We start from the raw sequence: 24,401 nt of genomic DNA, 5'->3' as shown, positions 1-24,401 counted from the left end.
GATCCAGCTCCTCCCCTGGCTGCAACACAGCCTCCACTTTCTTGCTGTTCCTCTTGCTCTGTGACTCAGCGGTGGGGGTGCAAGGGTGGTGACTGTGTCGTTCTCACCTACCCCACAGCAGAGAACATGGGCACACGTGACATGCTCACACCCGGCTGGGGGGAGCGCAGCTCTGGGGGGTCTGTGGGGGCACTGAGCCTCCCCTGCTTCCTTCCCCTGTGCTTTGTGTCTGGAAGGAAGAAACCCCAGCAGCTCTGACCTGGGCAAATCTTCTGGAAGATGCAGCTACTCCTGCTCCTGATGGCCTTTCTTCTGCCTCCTGGGCTGGGATATGTGAGTGACCGTCCCCATTCCTGACAAGGTAGCCCATCTCACTAAACCTCCCGACATCCTGGCCCTTCTGCTCAGCTCCAATTTCTGAACCAGCTCCCATCCCAACTGAGACTACAAGTTCGATGCTGCATAGACATTCAGCAAGGATGGGTGGTAGGAAGCAAGCTTTCACTAAAAGTTTTTGTAGCTCTTACCCTCTCTCACCACTGGTAAAGTGGGCTGTACATTTGCTGGAGGATGTGGAGCTACAAAGCACAAGCAGGAAAATTCCTCACTCCAGCCAGGAAAGGACAACTCAGACAAACCATCCACAGCGCGGGAGTTCTCAGTGGACCCAGCTTAAGAACCAGAGAAACTTGTCAGTTTCCCTGCCCTTCACTCCTGCCCAGGAGAGGAGCCCAGGGTGTGACTGGTCAGAAATGGCTACATGGCAGCACCCAAAGCTCTCTGGGTGTCATTACTCTTCCCCAGGCCCTAAGCAGTTCATTTTCTGCCCCAGTGTCTTTGGCAGTGTCCTCCCCCATCCCTGTGGTCTTAAATCCCACCAGTACTATCCCCACCAAACCTCAGCCAAAAGCTAATTGGAGGCCATTCAGGTGTCCAGTCAACAGATGTTTACTGAGATCCTCGGATGCATTATGCCCTAGGACATGAGGATTTTAGAAAACCCAACTCCATAAACTCATAGGTGGATTATTAGAAAATGGCACCAATCATGATGTTAGCAGAGGTTTAGAGGGGTCCAGAAGACTCCATGAGAGTGAGGGCTCATCAGGGCATCATCATCCCATCCATGATCTTCTGTGCTTCACCCTCTGGAAGGCAGTCTCAGGCCCCTTCATATGTGTGTATGACTCAGGATGTGGAGAACAATACTGAGGTTTGGGGTTCAGAAAAGGTTATCCCACCGCAGTGAGAACCTGGGGGACTCTCCCCTAGTGTCTGTTGGGCACTATTGACCTACCTTGACTGCCACCTTCCTGAACCTCCCTTCTAACCATAGCCTATTCCATCTCCCCATCTTTCAGCCTTTTCTTTCAGAGGAGATCACTGGGGACCACGAGGCCAAGCCCCACTCCTGCCCCTACATGGCTTTGTTCAGTTTCTGGGTGAAAAGAGTTGGAAGAAGTGTGGCGGTGTTCTCATACAAAAGGACTTTGTTCTGACAGCTGCTCACTGCAGAGGAAGGTGAGGGGCAGTAGCCAGCCTACCCTACCTCAGGCCTGGACAGGGACCCGTCCTCTCCCCAGGAGCTGAGCCCAGGGGTACCCCTCCTTCACCCCAGGATCTTGGAAATCAGGACCACAAGAGCTCATCAGACAAGCCTTCTTATGAGCAGGACTAGGGTGATGAAAAGCTGAGAAATAGGACAAGAAAGGTCTTGAGGTCAGTGGGTCGGAAGTGAGAACAGGAGACAGGGTTGAGAAGGGTTGACCCACAATGGCCAAATAAAGCATCAGAGAAGGATGAGAGTGTGCAGTGATAGCCAAAACCCAAATTCAGAGTCACTTCACAATATTGCTGAGAAAGCTCCCGGGAGCCCTGCCCTCATGTCCCGGAGAAGCACTGGGCCCAGAGTCACTCAGCCCCAGGACCTTCTGTCACCTCAATTCCCCCTCAGCTGCTGCCCTGCCCTGGTCTCAGCTGCCTGTCACAGCTCCTGGGCTGTATCTCCAGTGACCCTATGATCCCCACACCTCTGCTCTGGTCTCTGAGCAGCTCAACCATCGTCACCCTGGGGACCCACAACATCAAACAGCAGGAGAGGACCCAGCAGATCATCTGGATGAGGAGAGTCATCCAACACCCAGACTATAATCCTAAGAACTTCTCCAACGACATCATGTTACTGCAGGCAAGGAAAACTCCCCACTGGCCCTGCCCTCCTGGGATCAGATTGCCCTCCCAGGATCTCCTGCCCTTTCGTCCCTCCCATCCTGGCTGCCTGACCAGTCCCTGTGGCTCAGGAGAGAGGGCAGACACATCAACGTCACTGCCCTGTCCAGGCTTGGGGACCACTGGCTGAGCCAGACTCTTGCCTCTTCCCATAGCTGGAGAGAAAGGCCAAGCAGACTGCAGCTGTGAGGCAGCTCCGCCTGCCCAGGGCCATGGCCTGCATGAAGCCAGGACAGACCTGCAGTGTGGCTGTGGCTGGGGGAAGGACTCCACAGGCACCTACCCTAACTCACTGCAGGGGGTAAAGCTGACCATGCAGGAGGATCAAATGTGTGAGTCCCACTTACATTACTATTACACCAACGCCATCCAGCTATGTATAAGGGACCCAAAGACAAAGAAAGCTTCCTTTAAGGTGAGAATGACAGTCTACTTTGCTTGGATCTGGGGAGAAGTGTGTTTGCAGAAGAATTGGGACCTGGGGACCGCCTCACCCTCTAGACACCAAGACACATCCTGGGGCTAGTGTGTGAGTATGCTAGTGTGTGACATGAGTGAAATTGTGTGGCAGTTTCAACATTCTTTGGCATTGCCTTTCTTTGGGATTGGAATGAAAACTAATCCTTTCCAGTCTGTGGCCACTGGTGAGTAGTCCAAATTTGCTGACATATTGAGTGAGCACCTTCACAGCATCATCATTTAAGATTTGAAATAGCTCAACTGGAATTCTATCACCTCCACTAGCTTTGTTCATAGTGATGCTTCCCACTTAGGAATGGAACAACTTAGCCATGGAAACAGTGACAGACTTTCTTTTGGGGGGCTCCAAAATCACTGCAGATGGTGATTGTAGCCATGAAATTAAAAGACGCTTGCTTGTTGGAAGAAAAGTTATGACCAACCTAAATAGCATATTATAAAAGCAGAGACATTACTTTGCCAACAAAGGTCTCTCTAGTCAAAGCTTTGGTTTTTCCAGTAGTCATGTATGGACGTGAGAGTTGGACTATAAAGACAGCTGAGTGCCGAAGAATTGATGCTTTTGAACTGTGGTGTTGGAGAAGACTCAGGAGAGTTTCTTGGAATGAAAGGAGATCCAACCATTCCATCCGAAAGGAAATCAGTCGTGAATATTCATTGGAAGGACGATGTTGAAGCTAAAACTCCAATACTTTGGCCACCTGATGCGAAGAATTGACTCATTGGAAAAGACCTTGATGCTGGGAAAGATTGAAGGCAGGAGGGGAAGGGGTCAACAGAGGATGAGATGGTTGGATGGCATCACCGACTCAATGGACATAAGTTTGAGTAAACTCCAGGAGTTGGTGATGGACAGGAAGGCCTGGTGTGCTACAGTCCATGGGGTCGCAAAGAGTTGGACACGACTGAGCAACCGAACTGAATTGAACTGAAGGCACACTTGTCTTTGTACTCCAGGTTGTCTGTCTCTAGGTGAGTGATCACACCATCATGGTTATCTGGGTCATTAATGTCTTTTTTGTATGTTCTGTGTATTCTTGCCACTTCTTCTTAATATCTTCTGCTTCTGTTAGGCCTTTTCTGTTCTTTATTGTTCCCATCTTTGCATGAAATGTTCCCATTGGTATCTCTAATTTTCTGGAAGAGATCTGTAGTCTTCCTATTCTATTGTTTTCTTCTATTTCTTTGCATTGATCACTTCAGAAGGCTTTATCTCTCCTTGCTATTCTTTGGAACTGTGCACTCAGATGGATGTATCTTTCCTTTTCTCCTTTGCCTTTTGCTTCTCTTCTTTCCTCAACTATTTGTAAGGCCTCCTCAGACAACCATTTTACCTTTTTGCATTTCTTCTTCTTGGGGTTGGTTTTGATCACCACCTCCTGTACAACTTTATGAACCCCCAGCCATAGTTCTTTAGGCATTCTATCTATCATATCTAATCCCTTGAATTTACTTGTCACTTCCACTGTAAAATCTTAAGAGATTTGATTTAGGTCATACCTGAATGACGTGTTTTCCCTACTTTCTTCAACTGAAGTCTGAATTTTGCAATAAGCAGTTCATGATTTGAGCCACAGTCAGCTCCTGGTCTTGTTTTTGCTGACTGTATAGAGCTTCTCCATCTTCGGCTACAAAGAACGTAATCAATCTGATTTCAGTATTGACCATCTGGTGATATCCATGTGTAGAGTCGTCTCTTATCTTGTTGGAAGAGGATGCTTGCTAGGACCACTGCGTTCTCTTGACAAAGCTCTGTTAGCCTTTGACCTGTTTCGTTTTGTACTCCAAGGTCAAACTTACTTGTTACTCCAAGTATCTCTTGACTTCCTACTTTTGCATTCCTGTCCCCATGATAAAAAGGACATCTCTTTTTGGTGTTAGTTCTAGAGGGTCTTGTAGGTCTTTGGAGAACCATTCAGCTTCTTTGGCAGTACTGGCTGGGGCATAGACTTGGATTTCTGTGCTACTTAATGGTCTGCCTTGGAAACAAACAGAGATCATTCTGTCATTTTTGAGATTGAACTGAAGTACTGCATTTTGGACTCTTTTGTTGACCATGAGGACTACTCCATTTCTTCTAAGGCGTTCGTGCCCACAGGAGTAGATTTCATGGTCATCTGAATTAAACTTGCCTGTTTGGTCCATTTTAGTTCACTGATTCCTAAAATGTCAATGTTCACCCTTGCCATCTCCTGTTTGACCACTTCCAATTTACCTTGATTCATGGGCCTAACATTCCAGGTTCCTATGCAATATTGTCTTTATGGCATCAGATCTTACTTCCATCACAAGTCACATCCATACTGGGCATTGTTTTCACTTTGACTCAACCTCTTCATTCTTTCTGGAGCTATTTCTCTACTCTTCTCCAGTAGCATATTGGTCACCAACCGATATGGGGAGTTCATCTTTCAGTATCATATCTTTTTGCCTTTTCATATTGTTCATGGGGTTCTCACGACAAGAATACTGAAGCGGTTTGCCATTACCTTTTCCAATAGACCGTATTTTGTCAGAAGTCTCCACCGGTCTGTCTTGGGTGGCCCTACATGGCACAGCTCATAGTTTCATTGGGTTAAACAAGTCTGTGATCCAAGTGATCAGTTTGGTTAGTTAGAAAGAGTACCTTTCTTCCTGTCCCTTTGGTCATAGCTGGTCTCTGGGCCAAGATTCCCTGCTGGGCAGCTGGGGCCTTTTGAGTTAGAAAGGGCTCCTGTCCTTAGTAGGACTGAAAAGCACATTTTTCATTTATCAATACAAATGCTGGTAGATCACATACTAAGTGCTGGACACTATGATTGTACAGTGATACAGTGGACACAATACAGGTTCTACTGTCTGAGCTCATTCAGGATAAAAACTCTCAACAAACTTGGTACAGAGGAAATATATCTCAGCAAAATACAGGCTGTTTATGACAGATCCACATTGGGCTTCCCTTGTGGCTCAGACATTAAAACTCTGCCTGCAATGCAGGAGACTCAGGTTCAATCCCTGGATCAGGAAGATCCTCTGGAGAAGGGAATGGCTACCACTCCAGTATTCTTGCCTGGAGAATTCCATGGACAAAGGAGCCCAGTGGGCTACAGTGCATGGGGTCCCAAAGAGTTGGACATGACTGAATGACTAACACTTTCACTTTCCATGACAGACCCACCACTTACATCACATTCATCAGTGAAAAGCTGAAAGTATTTCCCCTAAGATTAGGAACAAAACAGAAATCCTAAAAAGGCTTCTAGCTATAATTCAGTTCAGTTGCTCAGTCATGTCCGACTCTTTGCGACCCCATGAATCGCAGCACGCCAGGCCTCCCTGTCTATGACCAACTCCCAGAGTTCACTCTTACTCACGTCCACCGAGTCAGTGATGCCATCCAGCCATCTCATCCTCTGTCGTCCCCTTCTCCTCCTGTCCCCAATCCCTCCCAGCATCAGGGTCTTTTCCAATGAGTCTACCCTTCACACGAGGTGGACAACGTACTGGAGTTTCAGCCTCAGCATCATTCCTTCCAAAGAAATCCCAGGGCTGATCTCCTTCAGAATGGACTGGTTGGATCTCCTTGCAGTCCAAGGGACTCTCAAGAGTCTTCTCCAACACCACAGTTCAAAAGCATCAATTCTTTGGCACTCAGCCTTCTTCACAGTCCAACTCTCACATCCATACATGACCACTGGAAAAACCATAGCCTTGACTAGATGGACCTTTGTTGGCAAAGTCATGTCTCTGCTTTTCAATATGCTATCTAGGTTGGTCATAACTTTTCTTCCAAAGAGTAAGCGTCTTTTAATTTCATGGCTGCAATCACCATCGGCAGTGATTTTGGAGCCCCAAAAAATAAAGTCTGACACTGTTTCCACTGTTTCCCCATCTATTTCCCATGAAGTGATGGGACTGGATGCCATAATCTTTGTTTTCTGAATGTTGAGCTTTAAGCCAACTTTTTCACTCTCCACTATTCCTAAACCCTAAACTCAACAAACTTCCTTTGCCATAAACATTTCCTTCACAAACAGGTCTCAGATAACAATCCTTCCCATGGCCTCAAGCTGTGGCCTATGTGCTCATCCTGTAACATTCTTTGTAAAGATCCTTGAACAAATGTCAATGGTTACTTTATAGATTATTTTCTGGGCACAACTGCAGAAGGCTCTGTGCTTTCTCGTGCTTCTATCAAGAATACTAAGCACCTTAACATTCTTTCCAGCCAATTCAACCGAAGAAAGGAAAGAACAAGTCAGAATCACAAGGCCTAACTCCTTCATCCCGGGTCTGTGCCTGTGGAACAAGGAGAGGGGATTGGGGGCCGTGCCTCCATTTTGTCAGTAATGCCTAATGTGGCTCCCGACAGCTGCACTCAATATGCCAGCAAATTAGGAAAAGTCAGCAGTGGCCACAGGACTAGAAAAGGTCAGTTCTATTCCAATCCCAAAGAAAGGCAATGCCCAAGAATGCTCAAACTACCACACAATTGCACTCATGTCACACGTTAGTAAAGTAATGCTCAAAATTCTCCAAGCCATGGTTCAGCAATACGTGAACCATGAATTTCCAGAGGTTCAAGCTGGTTTTAGAAAAAGCAGAGGAACGAGAGATCAAGTTGCCAACAACCACTGGATCATGGAAGAAGGAAGAGAGTTCCAGAAAAACATCTATTTCTGCTTTATTGACTATGCCAAACCCTTTGACTGTGTGGATCACAATAAACTGTGGAAAATTGTGAAAGAGATGGGAATACCAGAGCACCTGATCTGCCTCTTGAGAAACCTATATGCAGGTCAGGAAGCAACAGTTAGAACTGGTCATGGAACAACAGTCTGGTTCCAAATAGGGAAAGGAGTTTGTCAAGGCTGCATATTGTCACCCTGTTTATTTAACTTATATGCAGAGTACATCATGAGAAATGCTGGGCTGGAAGAAGCACAAACTGGAATCAAGATTGCCGGGAGAAATATCAATAACCTCAGATATGCACATAACACCACCTTTACGGCAGAAAGTGAGGAAGAACTAAAGAGCCTCTTGATGAAAGTGGAAGAGGAGAGTGAAAAAGTTGGTCTAAAGCTCAACATTCAGAAAACTAAGATCATGGCATCCTGTCCCATCACTTCATGGGAAATAGATGGTGAAACAGTGGACACAGTGGCTGACTTTATTTTTCTGGGCTCCAAAATCACCCCAGATGGTGATTGCAGCCATGAAATTAAAAGACGCTTGTTCCTTGGAAGGAAAGTTATGACCAACCTAGACAGCATATTCAAAAGCAGAGACATTACTTTGCCAACAAAGGTCCGTCTAGTCAAGGCTATGGTTTTTCCAGTAGTCATGTGAGAGTTGGACTATAAAGAAGGCTGAGTGCCGAAGAATTGATGCTTTTGAACTGTGGTGTTGGAGAAGACTCTTGAGAGTCCCTTGGACTGCAAGGAGATCCAACCAGTCCATCCTAAAGGAGATCAGTCCTGGATGTTCATTGGAGGGACTGAGGTTGAAGCTGAAACGCCAGTACTTTGGCCATCTGATGTGAAAAGCTGACTCATTTGAAAAGGCCATGATGCTGGGAAAGATGGAGGGCAGGACGATAAGGGGACGACAGAGGATGAGATGGTTGGATGGCATCAGTGACTCAATGGACATGGGTTTGGGTGGACTCCGGGGGTTGGTGATGCACAAGGAGGCCTGGCATGCTGCAGTTCATGGGGTAGCATAGAATCGGACATGACGGAGTGACTGAACTGAACTCAGCATCTTTTTATGTACCTGTTGGCCATCTTCATGTCTTCTTTGGAAGAATGTCTATTCAGATGTTCTACCCATTTAAAAAATTACTTTTATCGAAATATAGGTGATTTACATGCTGTGTTAATTTCTGCTGTACAGAAATGTGGTTCAGTTATTCATATATATCCTTTTTTATATCCTTTTCCATTATGGTATATCACAGGTTACTGAGTATAATCCCCTGTGCTCTGCCTATTTTTCAGTTGGGTTATTTTCTCTTTTAATATTGAGTTGTATGAGTTCTTTATATGTTTTAAATGTTAGCCACTTATGAGACATATCATTTGTAAATACTTTCTCCTAGTCAGTAGGTTTCTCTTTTGTTTTGTTAATGATTTCTTTTGCTGTGCAAAAGCTTTGAAGTTTGATTAGGTCCCATTTGCTCCTTGTTGCTTTTGTTTCCCTTGCCTGAGGAGAAATAGCCACAAAAGTATTGCTAAGACCTGACCAAAGAGTGCACTGCTTGTGTTTTCTTCTAAGAATTTAATCGTTTCTGTCTTGAATAAGTTTGAGTTTGTCTTCGTGTATGGTGTGAGAAATGTTCTAATTTTATTCCTTTATGTGTAGCTGTCCCGTTTTGCCAAAATGACTTATCAGAGACTGTCTTTCCTCTATTGTATGTATCTTGCCTCCTTTGTGATATAAATTGACCTTACGTATGTGGGGTCATTTCTGGGCCCTCCATTCTGTCCCATTGGTCTATGTGTCTGCTTTGTGCCAGTTTCATACCATCTTGATTACAGTAGCTTTATAGTGTAGTCTGAACTGAGGGAGTGTGATGAACAGTGAAAGTGCTAGCTGCTCACTTGTGTCTGACTCTTGGCAACTCCAGGGATGGTAGCCCGCCAGGCTTCTCTGTCCATGGAATTTTCCAGGCAAGAACACTGGAGGGATAGCCATTCCATTCTCCAGGGGATCTTCTTGACCCAAGGATAGAACCCCTGCTCTTGCATTGTAGGCAGAGTCTTTACCATTTGAGCCACCAGGGAAGCCTCAGGAAGCCTGATAACCCCATCTTCGTTCTTTTTCCTCAACATTGCTTTGGCTCTAAGGGGTGTTTTGTTGTTCCAGATGAATTATTTGTGGGACTATTTGTTCTAGTTCTGAAAAATGTCATGGGTGTTTTCATACGTATTGCCTTAACTGTAGGTTGCTCGGAGTAGTTCACTCATTTTAGTAATAATAGCTTTTTCAATACCTGAACATGCAATATCTTTCCATTTATTGGTATTGTCTTCAAATTCCTTCAATCAGTGTTTTACAGATTTTAGAGTATAATACCTTCATGGGTAAATTTATTCAAGTTATTTATAAATTTTGATTGGATTGTCATCCCCTTCTCCTCCTGCCCCCAATCCCTCCCAGCATCAGAGGCTTTTCCAATGAGTCAACACTTCGCATGAGGTGGCCAAAGTACTGGAGTTTCAGCTTTAGCATCATTCCCTCCAAAGAAATCCCAGGGCTGATCTCCTTCAGAATGGACTGGTTGGATCTCCTTGCAGTCCAAGAGACTCTCAAGGGTCTTCTCCAACACCACAGTTCAAAAGCATCAATTCTTCGGCACTCAGCCTTCTTCACAGTCCAACTCTCACATCCATACATGACCACTGGAAAAACCATAGCCTTGACTAGACGGACCTTTGTTGGCAAAGTAATGTCTCTGCTTTTAAATATGCTATCTAAGTTGGTCGTAACTTTCCTTCCAAGGATTAAGTGTCCTTTAATTTCATGGCTGCAATCACCATCTGCAGTGATTTTGGAGCCCCAAAAAATAAAGTCTGACACTGTTTCCACTGTTTCCCCATCTAATTCCCATGAAGTGATGGGACCAGATGCCATGATCTTCATTTTCTGAATGTTGAGCTTTAAGCCAACTTTTTCACTCTCACTTTCACTTTCATCAAAAGGCTTTTTAGTTCCTCTTCACTTTCTGCCATAGGGTGGTATCATCTGCATATCTGAGGTTATTGATATTTCTCCCGGCAATCTTGATTCCAGCTTGTGGTTTTCCAGCCCAGCGTTTCTCATGATGTACTCTGCATATAAGTTAAACAAGCAGGGTGACAATATACAGCTTTGACGTACTCCTTTTCCTATTTGGAACCAGTCTATATAGGATGCAGCAAATCCACACCTGGGTATATATCCAAAGTAAAGAAAAGCACGAATTCAATAAGTCATTAATATATGCACTACAATGTTCAGAAAAGCATTATTTACAAAAACCAAGCTATGAAATCAAGCTCAGCATCCATTAACAGATGAATGGATAGAGAAGGGGTGGCATATATATACACACAATAGTATCTACTCAGCCATAAAAAAATGAAATTTGTCCATTTGCAACAACATGAATGGACCTGTAAAGTATTACGTTTAGTGATATCAGACAGAGAAGAATAACTACTACACATTTTCACTTATATGTAGAATCTAAAATATAAAACAGTTGAACAAATTTAACAAAATAGAAACAGACTCATAGATACAGAGAACAAATTAGTGGTTACCAGAGGGCAGTGGGTGGTGACAGAGACAAGATAGTCGAAGGGGATTAAGAGGTACAAACCAGTAGGTATCAAATAAATAGGATACATGGATATAATGTACAGCGCTGGGAATGTAGTCAATACTATATAATAACTTTATATAGAGTATAAACTATAAAAATATGGGGTACTACATTGTACACCAGAAACTAACACTGTGAGTTGCTACACTTTAATTTTTAAAAAGTGACTAAATGGAAAAGAATTTATATCAGTTTCTTACATCGATTATTGACTATTTAAGGCAAAATAGTATATGAGGCATATAGGGGTAAAGTGTATGACAAAGATAACTCAAAGGGTGAGAAGGGAGACGAGGGAAAATATACCATACGAGGTTCACATATGAGTGAAAAACAAAGTGAAAGTATTAGCTGCTCGGTCCCGTCTGAGTCTTTGCAGCCCCAGAGACTACAGCAGCCAGGCTCCTCCATCCATGCGATTTCCCAGGCAAGAAACCTGGAGTGGGTAGCCATTCCCTTCTCCAGGGGATCTTCCCAACCCAGGGCTCAAACCCAGACCTCCGGCATTACAGGCAGATTTTTTACCATCTGAGCCACAGGGGAGGCTGAAGGCATATCCTTCAGGGTAACAACTAAAATAACAGGTAGATATATAACGGAAAGCCAAGAAAGAAGCCAAAATGAGACATCACAAAATAGAGCAGAAAAGCAGGGCAGAAGAACAGAGAATAAATCCCACTGTGTTCCAGAAAGAACTTTCATAGTTTTTAGCTCTGATAGGCTAACCTTCTCCCTTATTATACATTTTTCATTTGGACAAAATTTCCCTAGTGATTCTTCCGTGTTTATTTTCCACATAAATTTTAGAAATTGTCTAGAACTTGTGGAACACTAGGAGAAAAAATTCAATAGCTTTCTTTTAAAAATCACATTATATGTATTATTTTTATAACCATATTCATATATTAACTGGGGAGAATCAGTACATTTTTGGTGTAGATCTATTCTATTTGAGAACTAAGAATATCTTGCTGTTTCTAAACACTTGTGTTTTTCAGAAGCAGTTTAACATTTTGCATGAATAGGTTTTTCACAATTCTGGTTAAGTTTTTCCTCAGCCTCATACCTATATTTGGTACTTTTGTAACAGATTTTGTTTTAAATCATATCGTAAAACTGGTTATTATTATATATGTGAAAGGCACAGGTTTCCTTTTAAATTGGAAACAATCTCAAGCTCATAGACAAGTTGCAATCGCGATGCAAAAAGTTTTCCTCTCCAGAACCGTTTGCTAGTATAAGTTACTGAAACGGCACTCTATTGCTTCTCAAATACTATAGAATGTAATTCGTACTAACAAGGACATACGTAGCCACCATCCAACTTTCAGACCCAGGAAGTTAACACTGCTGCCACATTCATCATCTAATCCTCAGTGAAAAACCTAGCTCAGTAGCCTGAATAAGTTGACTTATCTGATCAGCATCTGCAGAGATAAATATATAACCGATCTCTCACCCATCATCCCCAAGGGCATCCCCTGATCCCCGCGCCCCAGGCTCTGGTGACGCATTAGGTGGCCCCTTCCTACCAATGCCCTCCTCACCCTATTTGTCCTCCTCTGATAAATCCCACCTGATTGCCCCCACGCCCAAGAAGGCCTGTAAACCCCCCTTGCTTAGAAACCACCCATCCCTTGTGTGAACACCCTCCTTATCCCACGTGGGCATTGAATCTCCGCCTCACGTGTATTCTGTTACCTGATCCAGGATGCCCAATGCAGGGTGTAGGGTGAGAAGTGTGTCCACACAGGAGAGAGGCAAGGTGTGGACACACGCTCACCCCACGTGGGCTTGGCTTGGACACCATACCCTGGTTACCTGTGGCTCCCCGGCCAGAATCCATATTGACAGTGGGCTTTGTTTCTTGATCAAAGATTTCATTGCTTTAGAAGAGACTTGAGATCAAGGTGTTTAGGCCCCATGATGTTTTCAATTATATGACTCTCTCCACCTTTTCCATTATTGGGACATTGCCAGTACAATTTGGTTAGCAAATTGTATAGGGACATCAGAATGCCATTCTCTGGGTAGTGGTGTGGGAATTCTGCGTTGCCTCCCTGGCACCCACTCTCACTTCACGTGGAACTCCCATCCCACAGGCTCTTCTTCCTTGACTGCAACACTCCTGCTGGGAGACGAAATCTAGCGCCCTTCCTTTTTAATCTGCTGGGAGCTCTTGATTGCCTCAAACAGAGGGATATGGTGGAATAGATGTCATAGGACATCAGAAGTGAGGTAATTAAAAGAGCCCAGCTTGTGCCTGGCTTGTTTCTTAGCAGATGCTTCTTTGGGAGAAAACCAACAACATGTCAGGTGTGAGGGAGACTGACAATCCCAGAAGCAGAGATGACTTGAGGTACCTCATGGAGAGAAACCAACATGCCCAGTGAACAGCCAGCACCATCCACTGGGCATGTGTGAGCGAGACAGCCAGTAATTCAGCATCCAGGCTTCAAACCTCCCTGATACCAAGAGGAGCAGAGGAATGCTAGCCACACTGGATCCTGACCAAAATGCAGATTCATGGCTAAAACAATGTTGCTGTTTTGAAAAAAAATACTCAGTCTTTAAGAACTGGAATAATCTCTCTTCAGCATCACTCTCACACACCATCCTGTATATACCACACCATGGTTCTCACCATCCTGTTTTACCCTTACAGTTTTGTCTCCTCCACCAGAAGTGAGAGATCTTACCTCCAAATTTCTCATACAAAGAGGCCTCAAAACACAATCACCCTGGTGCTGAAAGAGAACCACAGAAATGAAGACATTCTATGTCATGAATCTCTCATCATGGGACCCAGAATGCTGGGGCTCAAAGACCTGGTATTTGTTGATACAACGTCTCACTACCTCTACTTGTAGTGATTTTCTTGTTTTCTGCTGAGTGATGGCACTAAGCCAAGAGCTTATGGGTGCTTCTGTGGTGACCACTAAGTACACACTCCACTCAGACCCCAGGACCTGATCAGACAGAGGTGTGAGGCTTCAGAGAAATCTCAAGTGATAAAAGCCACAACAAGGCGGAGACACTGGTTAAAAGGCCACATGAAAGTAGCAGCTGCTCAGATCTGGGCAGCTTTCCTGCAGAGATGGTCCTGCTCCTGCTCCTGGTGGCCCTTCTGTCCCCTACCAGGGAGGCAGGTGAGTGCCGGTCCCACCCTCAGAGGCACAGTCCCACCCCACACAAACAGACCTGCTCAGACGCTACACTCATGCACAGCCTGGGCCTGGTCCATCTAAGAGAATTTCTGAACTCAGGGAAACCTTGATCCCATCTCCCCTGTTTAAACTTTGGCTCCATGAGCACAGCGGGCAGGCTGGAATCTTTCTTTCAGGGAAAATCATCGGGGGCCACGAGGCCAAGCCACACTCCCGTCCCTACATGGCGTTTCTTCAGGTCAAGACTTCAGGGAAATCTCACAACTGTGGGGGTTTCCTCGTGCGTGAGGACTTCGTGCTGACAGCAGCTCACTGCCTGGGAAGGTGAGGAGCAGTGCCGGGCCCCCACCCCTCTGTGGAGCCCTCCCAGGGAACCCTCTTAGGAGCTGCAGACCTGTGCCACCAGGTAACATAGGAAGCTATTCAGAGGACAGGTGAGCACTGGGGAGAGAGGGACAGGTCAATGCCAGTCGCGCATGGAGAGAAGGGACTGATCAAACCTGGAACATAAGGAAGCCAAGGTTGTGGCCTGGAGCCCATGGTGCAAATGTGAGAAATTCATGTTTTCCTTAGAGACAGTCAAGCTCGAGCAGGACTGAACACCCTCCGTGGACTGACTACAGGAACTGCCACCCTGCCTAGGCTGCCAGGGAGCAGTTTAGGGATGCTCAGCCCCAGGGCCCACCGCCTAGAATTTCGCCACACCCTCCCCCTGCCCCGCCCCAAGTTTGGCCCTGTCCCAAGCTGTGCTCTTTCCTCCCGGCTCCTAGACCGTTTGTCCTGTGACTCCCTTTCCCTCTCTGCTCTCTGTGCAGCTCAATCAGTGTCACCCTGGGGGCCCACAACATCAAACAACGAGAGACGACCCAGCAGGTCATCCCAGTGAGAAGACCCATCCCCCACCCAGACTATAATGATGAGACTTTGGCCAACGACATCATGTTACTGAAGGTGGGACACGAGGCTGCACTGACTCTGGGACACTTCCATCCAGGGTTCTGCATCCCCCATGAACCCATTCCTGACCCTCCTCCCGTACAACCCCTCCGTGGTCCCAATGCTGAGAAGAAGGCAACCCCATGACTGTCCTGCCGCCTCTGTGGGCCAACAGTAGGTGACAATGCTTTTCCTCTACCTTCAGCTGACTAGGAAGGCTGACATTACGGATAAAGTGAGCCCCATCAATCTGCCCAGGAGCTTGGCGAAGGTGAAGACAGGGATGATGTGCAGTGTGGCCGGCTGGGGGCGACTGGGGGTAAATATGCCCTCTACAGACAAACTACAGGAGGTAGATCTTGAAGTCCAAAATAAGAAGAAATGTAAGGATCGCTTCCAAGACTACAATGCCTCCATACAGATATGTGCTGGAGATCCAAGCAAGAGGAAGAGTTCTTTCTTGGTGAGATCCCCAGTGTTATCCGTGCAAAACCCTGGGCCCAACTGAGCTGGGACGATGGGTGGCTGTGGGAACAAAGCCTGCCCCTGTGTCCCCAGCCTGTCCTCCTATCTGGACACTGTCCTGTGTCCCTGGGGCGTGAACACTGCCCCACAGTCACAAATGGGTGGAGGTTTCCTGCAGGAGGAGCAGCAGGATTGTCAATGCCAGGATGAAACCTCAGGACCAACAAGGCCCTGATATCAGCCAGGACCTCTAACTGAGCCCACCCACGCCAGGGTGGCAGGGAGACCAGACCTGAAGAAGGTGAGCTCAGCCCTTGCTCTCTCTACCCACAGGGTGACTCTGGGGGCCCGCTTGTGTGTAATGGTGTGGCCCAGGGCATTGTGTCCTATGGAAGAGATGATGGGACACCTCCAAATGTCTACACCAGAATCTCCAGCTTTCTGTCCTGGATCCAGACAACAATGAGACGGTACAAACGCCAGGGATCAGCGTGACATGTCCTCGGGATGGACCCCTCCATGTTCCCTGGGATTGGAAGCATTGGTCAAAGTGTGTGGAGGAAGGTTGCCTGGAACTTAATAAACATTCATCTCTTGAAAAGAAATCACTGACTGCTCCGTTATTCACAAATTCGTTAGGTACCTTCTCTGTCAGGGAAACATCTGTTCACATTTCTGCTCTGTTAGCAGCTTCCCCCTCCAGCACATACACTGCTCCTCTCACCCCTCCCTTCCATTCTCTAGAATAAAGTCTTCTGCTGTACCTACAGCGATCTTCCTCCAGTCCCATGTCCCCAGTGCCAGCTCCCCCTCAGGCTGCCCGTGAACTCCATCAGAGAAGGGAGACCCCTCCTCAGGAACACAGGACCCCCAGGTCCACAACCCTTGTGTCTCGTCCATATGCCCTCCTCCTCGTCAACACCTACTTCCCTCCCCCACATCCCAGTGTCCAGGGGGCAACGGAAGAGAATCCAGGTTTGGAAAGGGGACCACCTGAGAAACTCTGGGGTCGAGGGGGGCACTGGTCCACCCTAACAGAAATGGGGGAGGTTTACAAAGGTGTAGCTCACCCCATGCAGTGTTCCCTCCCTGCATCAGAGCAGGCAGAGCTCAGAAGCCTGAGAAAGTTTCAGAAGGCCTTCAGTATTCCTAGGCCCAGCTTGAGTGCCTGTCACAGCCCTGTCTTGGAGTCCTAAGCCCAGGGCCCTGTGCAGCCTCTGGTGTCCTGAGGGCACATCCTCCTTCAGCCTCAAGTGACCTTGAGGGGGCTGTTCCACCTTGGGCTGAGCCAGCCGTTCCCCACCTTCATCATTCCCATGTGTGTTTGTGCATAAATATATTTATCTCCAAAGGAAACTCACTCTAAAAAAAATCATTGGTTTCAAGGTATCCTAAAGTTTCAAAGAGTATCTATAGCCTATAGTTATTGGGTACATTTCTTCCTGTATTTTTTTTTTTAATCAATTGCTGAAGTTTTGATGCAAGGTTCGGAAGAGCAACCTTAGTTTTAAGACATGCAGTTTAGAGAGGGCTTAAGAGAAGTGGTTTGCTGAACATTTGAATGGAGAGTGAGCTTCAACTATTGCAAAATGTGTTCTGGTAGAAAGTAACACACATTCACCAAAATACATTCCTCATAAATGGAACATAGTCAACACGGTGCGTGCAAGTGTGCTAAGTTACTTCAGTCGTGTCGGATTCTTTGTGACCCTATGGACGGTTGCCCTCCAGGCTCCTCTGCCCATTATCATAGAAAGACAGATAAATACAGAACATATGGATGAGAAAAGGAAACGAAGTGCACTTCCACCACCCCCAATTATCATCATTAACGCTTAAGCATATTTCCTTCCACTATTTTTCTATTTATTCATAAGATGCTCTTGCTTCAACTCCCTTGGGATTGGGTTGTTTAGAGCTCCTCATGCCCTCCTTTCCATTCCTCTTTCTTCTGTCTTCATACTGGTGAGAGTGTGGGGGTCATCTGCACATGTTTAGGATGGCCTGGCCCAGAGACAGCACATATATGGCTCTCTGGGCTCTGGACAGGGAATACTTAGTGGGGAGTAAGTATTAGATGACGGGCATCTGTTTCCCCTTCACCACTCACCTGTCACCAGCATATCTGGAGAGGAAGCCCCTCCTGAATCAAAAACACCCTGATTCAGGTGGGAGAGACCCCAGGTGAGCTTGAGGGGCTCTGGATACCTCAGCACAACCCAACCATGTCCCTCATTGCTGAAGGACCCGGTGATGGTTTTTTCCTGGTTCAGTGAATATCAAGTCCAGGACTTGCATTCAAAATTTTCAGATAAGAAAGGCTCTCTATGTTACAGAATACTTATATTTAAACAAGAGATTCTAAATCCTCCAAAACTGTGAGGCTGGAACCCTGGCAAGATAGGAAATGGGGTTGCTGTTTGGGCCATTTGGCTGAATCCAGGCCTCTCTGCTCCTAAAGCAAGTGCAGTCTCTGCCTCACACTCGGCCCCAAGCAGAGCCCCACACCGTAGTCCTCGAGCACGTGTCCTCTGCCCATAGATTCTAGGTCTCCTCCAGCCCCTGAGCTTCCCAAGTACAGGAGCCAAGTCGCTGAATCCCTGATCCTCACCTCTTGGGTAATTCTTCATGCTTTCCCAAGAATTAAAGAAGACCCAAGAGGGGAGGAATGCAGACCCTTCTGATTCAGTCACTGAGGGCCTCTGGGGATCCAGCTCCTCCCCTGGCTGCAACACAGCCTCCACTTTCTTGCTGTTCCTCTTGCTCTGTGACTCAGCGGTGGGGGTGCAAGGGTGGTGACTGTGTCGTTCTCACCTACCCCACAGCAGAGAACATGGGCACACGTGACATGCTCACACCCGGCTGGGGGGAGCACAGCTCTGGGGGGTCTGTGGGGGCACCGAGCCTCCCCTGCTTCCTTCCCCTGTGCTTTGTGTCTGGAAGGAAGAAACCCCAGCAGCTCTGACCTGGGCAAATCTTCTGGAAGATGCAGCTACTCCTGCTCCTGATGGCCTTTCTTCTGCCTCCTGGGCTGGGAGAGGTGAGTGACCGTCCCCATCCCTGACAGGGTAGCCCATCTCACTAAACCTCCCGAAGTCCTGGTCCTTCTGCTCAGCTCCAATTTCTGAACCAGCTCCCATCCCAACTGAGACTACAAGTTCGATGCTGCACAGACATTCAGCAAGGATGGGTGGTAGGAAGCAAGCTTTCACTAAAAGCTTTTTAGCTCTTAGCCCCTCTCTCACCACTGGTAAAGTGGGTTGTGCATTTCCTGGAGGATGTGAAGCTACAAAGCACAAGTAGGAAAATTCCTCACTCCAGCCAGGAAAGGACAACTCAGACAAACCATCTACAGCGTGGGAGTTCTCAGTGGACCCAGCTTAAGAACCAGAGAAACTTGTCAGTTTCCCTGCCCTTCACTCCTGCCCAGGAGAGGAGCCCAGGGTGTGACTGGTCAGAAATGTCTAGATGGCAGCACCCAAAGCTCTCTGGGTGTCGTTACTCTTCCCCAGGCCCTAAGCAGTTCATTTTCTGCCCCAGTGTCTTTGGCATGTCCTCCCCCATCCCTGTGGTCTTAAATCCCACCAGTACTATCCCCACCAAACCTCAGCCAAAAGCTAATTGGAGGCCATTCAGGCGTCCAGTCAACAGATGTTTACTGAGATCCTGGGATGTGTTATGCCCTAGGACATGAGGATTTTAGAAAACCCAACTCCATAAACTCATAGGTGGATTATTAGAAAACGGCATCAATCAGGATGTTAGCAGAGGCTCAGAGGGGTCCAGGAGACTCCATGAGAATGAGGGCTCATCAGGGGGTCCCATCCATGATCTTCTGGGCTTCACCCTCTGGAAGGCACTCTTGGGCCCCTCCATATGTGTGTGTGACTCAGGATGTGGAGAACAATACTGAGGTTTGGGGTTCAGAAAAGGTTATCCCACAGCAGTGAGAACCTGGGGGACTCTCCCCTAGTGTCTGTTGGGCACTGTCGACCCACCTTGACTGCCACCTTCCCGAACCTCCCTTCTAACCATAGCCTCTCCCATCTCCCCATCTTTCAGCCTTTTCTTTCAGAGGAGATCATTGGGGGCCATGAGGCCAAGCCCCACTCCCGCCCCTACATGGCTTTCGTTCAGTTTCTGGATGAGAAGAGTTGTAAGAGGTGTGGCGGTGTTCTCATACAAAAAGACTTTGTTCTGACAGCTGCTCACTGCAGAGGAAGGTGAGGGGCAGTAGCCAGCCTACCCTACCTCAGGCCTCGACAGGGACCCGTCCTCTCCCCAGGAGCTGAGCCCAGGGGTACCCCTCCTTCACCCCAGGATCCTGGAAATCAGGACCACAAGAGCTCATCAGACAAGCCATCTGATGAGCAGGACTAGGGTGATTAAAAGCTGAGAAACAGGACAAGTAAAGTTTGAGGTCAGTGGGTCAGAGGTGAGAACAAGAGACAGGGTTGAGAAGGGTTGACCCACAATGGCCAAATAAAGCATCAGAGAAGAATGAGAGTGTGCAGTGAGAGCCAAAACCCAAACTCAGAGTCACTTCACAATATTGCTGAGAAAGCTCCTGGAGCCCTGCCCTCATGTCCCTGAGAAGCACAGGGCTCAGAGTCACCAGCCCCAGGACCATCTGTCACCCAACTCCCCCTCAGCTGCTGCCCTGCCCTGGTGTCAGCTGCCTGTCACAGCTTCTGGGCTGTATCTCTAGTGACCCCATGATCCCCACATCTCTGCTCTGGTCTCTGTGCAGCTCAATCAATGTCACCCTGGGGGCCCACAACATCAAACAGCAGGAGAGGACCCAGCAGGTCATCCAGGTGAAAAGAGCCATCCACCACCCAGACTATAATCCTAAGACCTTCTCCAACGACATCATGTTACTGCAGGCAAGGAAAACTCCCCACTGGCCCTGCCCTCCTGGAATTATATCATTGCCTTCCCAGGATCTCCTTCCTCTTTATTCCTTCCCATCCTGGCCACCTGACCAGTCTCAGGGGGATAGGTGAGAGATGGGTCCATGCAGCCTCATCCTGGCATCCAGGCCAGAGGACCACCGGCTGCGCCAGACTCTTGTCTCTTCCCATCAGCTGGAGAGAAAGGCCAAGCAGACGTCAGCTGTGAAGCCCCTTACTCTGCCCAAGGCCAAGGCCCAGGTGAAGCCAGGAGAAGTGTGCAGTCTGGCCGGCTGGGGGAAGGTGGCCCTGGGCACTCCAGCCACCACCCTGCAGGAGGTAGAGCTGACGGTTCAGGAGGATCGGGTGTGTGAATCACTCAACCCCAGGAACTACAGTCGGGCCACCCAGATTTGTGTCGGGGACCCAAGGAAGGTGAAAACCGGCTTCAAGGTCAGTTTTCCTGCATCTAAGCACACAGACCCGGGAGGTGTGGGTAGGGCAGAGGCCATATCCTCAGCTGAGAATTTCGGCTGCCTGGTCCTTGAATCCAATGTTTTGCTTTTCTTTTCCCTGAGTGGCTCAGGAAGCATCAGTCATCCCACAGCTGTCTTATCACCAGAGTTTCCAGGAGAAAATTGACAGAAAGGTAGACTTGAGTCCAGCTGCTAAGAACAGTCAGAGTCAGGCTGGAGCCTCAGGACCAGGAGGTGACCAGGCCTCCCTGGGCCTGGGTCTTCCCCACAGCCCCTGACTGAGACCACCCAGCCTGGACGGCAGGGAAGAGAGAACCCCAAAGAGGCCTGCTCAGCCCTTATCTCTCTGCCCACAGGGTGACTCCGGTGGACCCCTCGTGTGTAAAAAAGTGGTCCATGGTATTTTCTCCTATGGAAAGAAGAATGGGACACCTCCAGGAGTCTTCACCCAGGTCTCACACTTCCTACCCTGGATAAAGAGAACAATGAAGCACCTCTAACAGCAGCTTGAGACTGATCTTTCTCTGCACTGACCATTGTCCTGGGGCAGCAGCAAGAATCCCACAGGGATTGGCAGTGGGATCACAGGGCCATAATAAATGGGATCTCCAAAGCAATGGTGACTGAATTCCTATTTATTCATGGAACCACCTCAATATATAACCACACTGCTCCAGGACACCCTCTTCTGTCAGTTCTGGGTTTTACTTCCTCCTTCCTCCCTAGCCCTCTGCTTCTGTTAAGGCACTAAGTCGTGTCCCACTCTTTGCGACCCCAGGGACTATAGCCTGCCAGGCTTCTCTGTCCATGGGATTTTCTAGGCACAAACACTGGAGTGGGTTGCCATTTCCTTCTTCAGGGGATCTTCCTGACCCAGGGATCAGATCCTCGTCTCTTGCATCTCCTGCTTGGCAGGCAAATTCTTTACCACTAAGCCACCCTAGGCCTTGCTCCTCCCTAAATCCCATGCTGTCTGTATAGAATCTCATTGATTCCTCAATAAGAAATCATTGAGAAAATGATCTGGTGCTTAGCCAAAGCAAGAAAATCTCTTTGGTGCTTAGCCTTCTGCCAGGGATGAATCTAAAGGGCAATTCATTAAAAAGGACAAACTCTCCCCAAAATGGTTCTCTCTGGGTGTTAGAAATTTCTTACCTTCTCTAAGCCAAACACTGTCACCAACCCCTCAACAATTTAGCAAAGAACAGGTCAGAGGAAGGAGAATAACTCCAGGGACCTAGCAGGTCAGGAGGCCATGCCATGGGCACTCAGATTCCTGTTTCCAGGGCCTCTCCCTCTCCTGTGAGGGCAGGCTGATCCCATACTGGGTCTGTCTAGAGCTTAGGAGGTGCGATGTTCCCATGATGGCCCTCAGCCTCACCCAGGTCCCATCTCCACACCCTGCCCCAGGCCCAACACGGGGCTCAGTCAACCTTGCTCCCTGTGTATCGTCCCACACCAGCCCCTGTTTTCCACCCGAGTGCCCTAGCCACCAGCTCCTTTCCCTTCCCACTCACCTGGTTTTGAGCCACTGTCCCTGCCATACCTAACCTCCCAACCAGTACCTTCTGCTTATCAGAGGAGCCAGGACCCACTTCCCACCTGGGGAGGGCCTCCTCAGGCCCTGGGTCCAGCCCAACATCCCCCAGGGGCTCAACCACCACCAAGGCCTGTAGAGGAACTGAGAGGCCTCAGCCCTTTCAGCCTGGCCTGGCGTTGGGCCTCTGACTCCCCCTGCTGGCAACCCGGTTATGGCAGCCTTGTGAGCCACAGGGATCCAGGGCCGCTGGGCCGGAAAGTACCACATTGCCATCCATCAGTAGATCAAATATTGATCTTTCTCTTTGTGCCAGAACACAACAAGCTCTGTCTCTGCCATTAGGAAACGTTTGGTGGTGAGAAATTTCCTTTAAATTTCCGTGGCGCCTCTCCTCCCACAAGGAAGTTCAGTTTGGCACAGATAGACCTGTATTTGGAATCTGGAAGAAATCTTGTCTTGAAAATAATTACTTTCTCTGTATTTTAGCTGGATTGTACATTAGAGTTTCACATGCATAATCTTGTTTGATTCCAGAAGGGCAATGTGAAATTGGAAGAGGCTGGGAGACCCACAGGTCCTGGGGTTTCCAGTCTGTGCTCCATGGAGTCCACGTCCGGAGGGGAGGGAGGAAAGAGACCCCTGGAACAGCCTCTTTTGTTATCTTACGTGTGGAAGCATGAACCTCAGTTTGCAAATCTACGAGATGCCACATTTAAACGGTAAGACAGTTCATTATGACCCAGATGTCTTGAATCCTTTAAACAGCACCACCAGTGAATTGGGGATAATAGAACACATCAAATTCATGGTAACTGGGCAAACACTGAATCGAGTGAGATCAATGTTGAGAAGAGAAGAAACTTCACACCAACAAAAAGAAGCAAAACAAAGAGAAGGAACTTCACTAAAAAGAATAACAAATCACATGAACATGAGAAGTAAAATTCAGCATACTGAAAACTAAGGTGAAAAACAAACAAACCCCTATTTTTCACACAAGACCGTCCCTACGTCCATCTGCCAAGTCTAACCCTGGAGCTCACAGTACCAGCAAGGGCACAGGTGAGCAAAGAGCTGAACGTATGCATGAAGGTGAACAAGAACGGGGTAAGGTGTGCATAAGCCAGGGGACAACTTCGGGTCCCCGCAGTCGATGATGACACTCTTAGGAGATGTCTTCACACAAAAGGAATGCAGAGAGCCCAGAAAGCCAGTCCTGAAGAGCTCCACAGAAGCCCAGGGAGTAAGGCAGAGTGGTCAAGGATATCCACCACCCCAGGCAAGGATGTGTGCCCTCAAGAGACAGTGCCTGATGAGCTAGTCTTCCCCCTTACACCTGATGGAATCATTTAACATAATATGAGATATATTAGGGAGAAAAACTATTACCTTACGATGCTATAGCATCATGATCACGGAACTGCTTGAGGCTATATATTTCTTAAAAATGATTTCCAAATATTTTTACATTATTTCTTTCTTTGATCTAGTGATTTTTATTTCTAGGACTTTAACCTACATAAGATCTAAAATGTGTGTGTTTATAGGGGGGTTACTCACATAAATGTTCATCACACCATTATTTAATAATAGACCCCAAATTAGAATCAGTTATTAATGTCCAAAATAGGAAGATGGTAAAATAAGGCATGCTTGCATTATATATTATGCAGTTGTTATTATCCACATTATCCACTACTCTAGAAAACCAGGCTAAGAAAACAAAAGAACAAAAACTAGGCAGAGAAAACAGAAGAAAGTAAACTAGGCTAAGAATATTAATAGGAGAATCATTTTTAAAAACTGAACAAACACTTGGGGGAAAGTGAAAGCTCACTAATTAATTAATGCAAATTGAAATATGAA

At 47.3% G+C, this 24,401-nt stretch overlaps 2 protein-coding genes and 1 pseudogene across 2 annotated transcripts; all 3 read left to right on the top strand.

The window, feature by feature from the left end:
• Positions 1–208: 208 nt before the first annotated feature.
• Positions 209–2,603, top strand: LOC113879915 (annotated as a pseudogene).
• Positions 2,604–14,086: 11,483 nt separating this feature from the next.
• Positions 14,087–16,232, top strand: LOC113879914 (duodenase-1-like). Its single transcript, XM_027521753.1, has 5 exons — positions 14,087–14,208; positions 14,403–14,550; positions 15,042–15,177; positions 15,368–15,625; positions 15,961–16,232. Exons 1-5 carry the CDS (start codon positions 14,157–14,159, stop codon positions 16,120–16,122), a joined length of 756 nt encoding a protein of 251 aa, XP_027377554.1. The 5' UTR covers positions 14,087–14,156; the 3' UTR covers positions 16,123–16,232.
• Positions 16,233–18,489: 2,257 nt separating this feature from the next.
• LOC113879918 (granzyme H-like) lies at positions 18,490–21,612 on the top strand. Its single transcript, XM_027521757.1, has 5 exons — positions 18,490–18,667; positions 19,690–19,850; positions 20,378–20,513; positions 20,715–20,972; positions 21,352–21,612. Exons 1-5 carry the CDS (start codon positions 18,614–18,616, stop codon positions 21,493–21,495), a joined length of 753 nt encoding a protein of 250 aa, XP_027377558.1. The 5' UTR covers positions 18,490–18,613; the 3' UTR covers positions 21,496–21,612.
• Positions 21,613–24,401: the final 2,789 nt, after the last annotated feature.

Source organism: Bos indicus x Bos taurus, chromosome 21 (assembly GCF_003369695.1).
Source record: "Bos indicus x Bos taurus breed Angus x Brahman F1 hybrid chromosome 21, Bos_hybrid_MaternalHap_v2.0, whole genome shotgun sequence".
Taxonomy (NCBI): Eukaryota; Metazoa; Chordata; class Mammalia; order Artiodactyla; family Bovidae; genus Bos; species Bos indicus x Bos taurus.
Note: the sequence above shows the minus strand (reverse complement) of the source record. Positions and strands in the feature narration are given on the sequence as shown.

Bases quoted from the DNA above. Each gene is read 5' to 3' on its own strand.
- LOC113879914 (XM_027521753.1), top strand. From the start codon at position 14,157: ATGGTCCTGCTCCTGCTCCTGGTGGCCCTTCTGTCCCCTACCAGGGAG. The intron at 14,209-14,402 runs GTGAGTGCCGGT...TCTTTCTTTCAG, and splicing joins GTCCCCTACCAGGGAGGCAG to GGAAAATCATCGGGGGCCAC. The intron at 14,551-15,041 runs GTGAGGAGCAGT...CTCTCTGTGCAG, and splicing joins GCAGCTCACTGCCTGGGAAG to CTCAATCAGTGTCACCCTGG.
- LOC113879918 (XM_027521757.1), top strand. From the start codon at position 18,614: ATGCAGCTACTCCTGCTCCTGATGGCCTTTCTTCTGCCTCCTGGGCTG. The intron at 20,514-20,714 runs GCAAGGAAAACT...TCTTCCCATCAG, and splicing joins ACGACATCATGTTACTGCAG to CTGGAGAGAAAGGCCAAGCA. The intron at 20,973-21,351 runs GTCAGTTTTCCT...CTCTGCCCACAG, and splicing joins AGGTGAAAACCGGCTTCAAG to GGTGACTCCGGTGGACCCCT.